The sequence below is a fragment of the Bison bison genome, unplaced genomic scaffold, assembly GCF_000754665.1.
Source record: "Bison bison bison isolate TAMUID 2011002044 unplaced genomic scaffold, Bison_UMD1.0 scf7180017864475, whole genome shotgun sequence".
Lineage (NCBI taxonomy): Eukaryota > Metazoa > Chordata > Mammalia > Artiodactyla > Bovidae > Bison > Bison bison.
In genome coordinates this window covers 4,005,386-4,010,995 of record NW_011495036.1, presented here as the reverse complement: position 1 = coordinate 4,010,995, position 5,610 = coordinate 4,005,386, and the positions used below count along the sequence as shown (strand labels likewise).

The window sequence follows — 5,610 nt, the reverse complement described above, 5'->3', positions numbered from 1 at the left end:
AGGAGACCCTCCTCCCGGGAGGGCAGACCCATCCAAGCGAAGCCCTTTCTAAGCGTTTGGGCCGTGTCAGCCATGGGCACCCGGGCCCGCTGCCCCCTGGGAACGCTCTCCTGGAGCCTGGCCTCGGCTGGCACTGGGGGCTCCACGCACTGCTGGGCAGCAGTGGCTCTGCAGACCAGTGACGGGCACAGGGCCTGGCACTGGACAGGAAGGCCTCTGAGAGGAGGGTGAGAGTCTCAGGTCCCCTCCCCTACCCACCCTCAGCCACAGGGACTGGAGTTCATGGTCCCAAGCTCATTTTCCAGAGCTGCCCAGCGTCTTTTCCCAGGCTGTTATCTGCAGTGGGGCTGGACACCCACAGTGCTTGCTGGTGAACTCGGGGCGCCCCAGCCTCTGCCTGGAGCCCGCTGGGTGCTCACTCATGTCAGGGAGCTGCCTTGTGGGGCTCCTGCAGACACGGTCTCAAGCTGAAGCCCTGGAGATCACGTGGGATTATTCCGTGGCCTGCTGGCTGATGCCACCCCCACAGCAGGCACGGACACCCGGTGCCCCCACCAAAGCGGAGACTAGAAAAGCCACAAGGTGTCCAGAACAGATCACGCCTCTTATTAGCTCATCTCGTTTCTGACAGTCGTTTCCTCAGTGTCATCGTGAAGTTCTCTGCCCTTTTCAATCACATATTAAATGTGTTGTTCAATTAAAAAAATCACTCCTATGTAAATGTCTCCACAGACAACATTTGACGTGATTCAGACACCCCAGGGCATCTGTGGGGATCCCAGAATCCTCCCGAATACATCTGGGAGGGAAGGGGTGTGAGGGATGGAGGCTCACCCACCCCGGGGATGACCCGACCACAGGCTGCCTGCGGCTGACTGAGGAGCTGAGACCCTGAGCGAGAGATCAGAGGGAAGGGGCGGCAGGGACCCGGGGGTGACGGGGAGGCGCCCAGCGGCCAACGGCCGAGGGACCGGCAGGTGACCAGGGGGATGGGCAGGGCGGGAAGTGCGGGGTGCCCCGCGGGAAGGGGGCCTGATCGCAGCAGCCCCCGCCTCTGGAAAGGCCTTGAGGAGGGTCCTGGGTGAGGCGACACTGCCCTCTCTGCAGACAAGTGCGGGGAGGCCAGGACGGCCCCTGAAAATCACGCTTCCTTCGTTCATGGTAGCAGCTGGTGATAAATGCTAGGATTTTATCTTTCGGATAAAAATGCCACCTTCCAGGAAGGGGGTGCCCGTGACAAGCTCGCCCGTCTTCCCAGAGGGGAGCAGGGAGGCGGCCACGGCGTTTCCCCTTCCTCGGGTGCTGCGGGGCGGCGGTGCCAGCGCTGGGCCCTCAGCACAGGGAAGGGGCTCCCGCAGGCACTAGGCCTGGCCCTCCAGCCGGGCCACCGCCTGCTTCAGGTCCTGCACGACGAGGTCCACCTCAGTCCGGGTGCTGCTGCGGCCCACGCTCAGCCGGATGGCGTTCCTGGCCACGTCGACAGGGACGCCGCAGCTCAGCAGCACTGGGGACGGCCTGCGGGCGGGAGCCGGTCAGCCCATGGGACTCAGCTCTCCATGCTTCCAGGGCGGCAGGGTGTGGTGTCCCCCTGGAGGCAGCCACAGGCCCCTCCCCGGGAGAGGCCTCCCATCCCCCCGGAGTTTAACGGGCTTGGTTCTCAGAGGGGCTGCGCAGCCACTGCTGCGGCTGGGGGCTGGCCTGCTGCGCCAAGGAGGCTTCGGCCCCTGGTCAGTGGTGTGTGGTCTCCCACAGCCCCGGCCTCCCTCGAGTGAGGGCCCCTGCTCATCAGGACCCAGCCCTGCTCTCTCCAGAGCACAGGCTGCCTCATCCGGCTCCCCTCCCACCTGCACGGCCCCCCCACCCCCGCAAGAAAGCAGACCCCCTTCCCTTCCTCCCACCAGGCTGCTCCCAGGGCCTGAGCCCCCACAGCGGGCCCTCCTGCTTCTGTCTGCTCCTGGCAGGGGGATCGATCGGAACTCAAATCTGTTCCCGATTGTCTTGAGGCCCTAGCCCTCCAGCCCGGCCCCCGCCCCCCACGCTGAGACGCTGCCCCATCTCCAGGGCCAGCCCAGCTCCCCCAGCCCTCCAGAGTGCCTGAGATGCTCCCTCACCCCCGGTCCCTGCCAGGCCGCAGAGCTCCCTGCCGCCTGGTGCAGGGACGCGCCCCAGATGCCGCGGCCACGCTGTGTGGAGCACTCACCGGTCCCCGAGGTCCGAGTGGCAGGCGGCCCCCACACTGGCCAGCAGAGTCCGGCACTGAGCCAGCACCGCGCGGCCTGAGGAGACAGAGCACAGGCCACTGAGGGCAGGCTGGGCGGCGGCCGCCTCTCTTCCCTGCTGCCACCTGGCGAATCCCAGGGCACAGGCCTCTCTGGCTGCGGGGTGGGGAGCCACTGCGGGACCCGGGGGAGCGCCTCCTCCTGCCGCCGCCTCCTCCTGAAACCAGCCTCGAGGATGCGGCACCCTGACCAGGCTGGCATCCCGACCAGCCGCCTGCTGAGTGCTGTGTTGGCCTGGTAAGAATGTCCATCCTGACGTCTCCGTGTGTTAACGGTGGAGACACCGGGAGCTGCCTTTGTTAAGGCTTTGTTAAGCCTTCTTCCTTCACAAGCATGGAGATTGAAAAAAAAACAAAAACACACTGATGGAATTTCCCAGCGGTCCAGTGGCTAGGACCCCACGCCTTCCCTGCCAGGGCCTGAGTTCGATCCCTGGTTGGGGAACTAAGCTCACACAAGCCCCACGGTGTGGCCAAAAAAAACACATCAGTGAGGGCTGATTTAATCAGAACAAGGAACCTGTCTCGTTTAAATTAACACAGGCCCTCAGAGAATATAAAGTCTGCCCTAGAAAAGGGGGAAAGGTACTTGAGGAACTCCCCTCCCACAGCCTCCTTCCCAGAGAGGACGCATTCAGTCCAGTGACGGCCGCCCTGGGGCTCCTGCATGGTCCGAACACGCTGCCCGTTCCCTGGAGTGACCCAGGAGACCCTCAAGGCGACGACCTCGGCTAAGAAGTGAAAACTGAGCTGCAGTTTGGTGTTCTCCGGGCCCCCGGAGCCCCCTCCCAGACAGACAGGATGCTCTGCGCCCTGGACTCCAGCCTCAGGGACTCGGGCGTCTGGGGGACGAGTCCTAACCCGAACCTGAGCCCCAGGGTTTCCGCTCGGGAAGCGGAGGCGGTGAAGGCGGAGCCGAGGAGGAGGCGCACACCTGCGTCAGCCTCACCCCAAGCCGGGCTTTAGTAGCTTGCCTCTCCTTCCCCACCGCTCACAGTGTTCTGTAAAAACTGTGGCAGAGCTGGGCCCAGCGGCCTGACCTTTTGCTCATCTGACCTTCCCTTCCATCTTTGGCGTGGGCCCCTGGGGGTGCTGAGCGCCTCTGCCTCCGTGGTCTCAGTGCCCCAAGCCGGTCAGCAGCTGTGATCAGAGCCCCTCGGATAGCGCCCGGTGGGCCGATCCTGCCCTCAGCCCCCGACCAGCCCCTCGACGGCCCGAGCCGGCCCTCTCCTCACCTTGGAGCTGGGGTCCCCGGATGGAGAAGTTACAGGTGTTGGGGAGCCGCTCGGCGCCTGGAAACTGGCTGTTTAGATGGATTCTCTCACCAAATTCAGCCTGAAAAACGCACAAAATGTGTCATGTCTTCGAAGCCCCCCTCCTCACAACTGTTTGAACTTCAGACTTTCTGGAAAACAAAGCCTCGCCCTCAACACACAGAGTGATTGTTCTTTCTTGTTGTTTAGTAGCTCAGTCCTCTCCGACTCTGTGGGACCCCATGGACTGTAGCCCGCCAGGCTCCTCTCTCCCTGGGATTCTCCAGGCAAGGATACTGGAATGGGTTGCCATTTCCTTCTCCAGGGGGTCCTCCCGACCCGGGGATGGAACCCCATCCCCTGTACTGGCAGGCGGGTTCTTTTACCATGGAGCCCCAGGGAAGCCCCACAGAATTATTATTTTATCTGTAAGCATCTCCTTATAATACTCAGGGAGACTGAGTGTGAAAGGCAAGGTAAATTGGAAGAGAAAGATTCTGAGCGCACTTGGGTCTTCCAGGAGCATCAGGTGTCTTGTCCCTGGTGTTTCGGTCCCGCGTCCGCCCCCCAGGCTCTGGGCACTTACCTCCAGCCTCTCCTCCAGGTAGTCGCGCACGCCCCGCATGTGGGCCTCGTAGGCCTCGCCGTTCTCCGCCACCAGCTCGGCCGCCTGCGGACACAGGAGGGTGTGGGTGATGATGGGCAGGGGTGGGGGGCAGACAGCAGCGGAGGTGCTGCTTCCTGAGGGCAGAGGCGATGTCGCCTCCAACTGCTCCTCCCCGGGCCTCACGGACACGCGCCGCGTGCCGACTGCCTGCCCTTCACTTGTCAACTGGCATCTGACAGCTGTCAGGCATCCTGACGCCCGGGGCCCTGCGGAGTCCCCAGTCAGTGACCGGAGGCTGTCCCTGTCCACTCTAGAGACAGACAGACAGGACGGAGGAAGAGGCGGCCGTGTCTGCCCTCAGGTGGGCGCCCTGAAGAGAGTGTAGAGCCCGGGGAAGGGCGTTCCGGGCGGAGGCCGAGGAGGGAAGGGCGAGCGCTCCTGGAACAGTGTGAGCGGGAGGACGGTGCCCGGAGGCCTCGTGATGGCAGGTTCTGAGCCGAAACCTGGATGAAGAAGCCGGGTCGGAGCCGCCTGACCTGTGTGTTCACAGCTGGGTGCTCTGTGGAACATGCACGAGGCGTCCACACAAAAGGCGGGGGAGACCTGGCCTAGGCTCGGTGGAGATGGACAAGGGGCAGGTCTTCATCTGTGGCGGAGGCTGGACGGACGGGACCAGCTGCCGCGTCAGGTGCAGGGGGCGAGGATGGGGAGGACCAAGGCCACCTCCTGGGTTTCTCAGCAAGAGCCCGGGTGGCAGGGGGCACCCTGGGGAGAGATAGCAGCACACGTTGAGGGCCGAGAAAGCAGGGGCTCCCCGGAGGTCAAGGTCTGCCTTGCGATGGCAGATGGAAGACCGGAACCCAGGCTGGCGTCAGAGCCCCGGGGTGGGGGGGATGAGCACCAGGCCGGGAGAGGGGGCTGACAGAGAGGAAGCAGAGAAGGCACTTGGCCGGGGCGGGGTCGAGAACTGGCTCCACGTCTTCTGGAAGTCACAGAGCAAATGGGGGCCTTCTCTGAGGCTTCAGGGGAGCAGAGCAAGCAGCAGGCCAGGCCTCAGGAGGAGGGGGGTGCGTGCAGGCCACTCCATGGGCCGAGGACACAGGAAGGGGAGTGTGAGGATGCGGGGGTGGGAAGGGGACGACAGCAGGAGGGGCCTGCCTTCAGCCCCATGGGGAAGGGGCGGAGAGTGCCAGGAGACCTGGACTTGGCCTTGGTGGGCGAGGACACAGATACCTCCCGGGGACGGTGAGCAGAGTGTAGGGGGGGTCCTAGCCTCAGTGCACCGAGGGGCTCCAGGCTGAGCAAGGGGGCGACAATGGTGGGCCCCCGCCCCGAGTGACGGCAGGGTCAGAGAGGCTGTGTGCGGCCAGGGAGGGGCCGCAGCTGCTGCTGGGCCGCCGGCTGGTCCTGGGAAGGAGCCTCCTTAAGAGGCTGCACTGTGCCCCTGTCTTCAGGGGAGGGGCAGCCAGGCT

The 5,610-nt window shown here is 64.2% G+C and overlaps 1 protein-coding gene across 2 annotated transcripts in view; it reads right to left on the bottom strand.

Moving 5' to 3' along the window:
• Positions 1–585: 585 nt before the first annotated feature.
• Positions 586–5,610, bottom strand: part of SCLY (selenocysteine lyase) — a 30,594-nt gene continuing 25,569 nt past the window's right edge. For both annotated transcript variants that reach the window (XM_010862058.1, XM_010862059.1), the window contains exons 9-12: positions 4,118–4,201; positions 3,514–3,613; positions 2,201–2,276; positions 586–1,515 (exon numbers count right to left, since the gene is read on the bottom strand). In XM_010862058.1, coding sequence (XP_010860360.1) covers positions 1,362–1,515; positions 2,201–2,276; positions 3,514–3,613; positions 4,118–4,201 — 414 coding nt within the window. In that variant the 3' untranslated portion in view covers positions 586–1,361. The remainder of the gene's footprint in view (positions 1,516–2,200; positions 2,277–3,513; positions 3,614–4,117; positions 4,202–5,610) is intronic.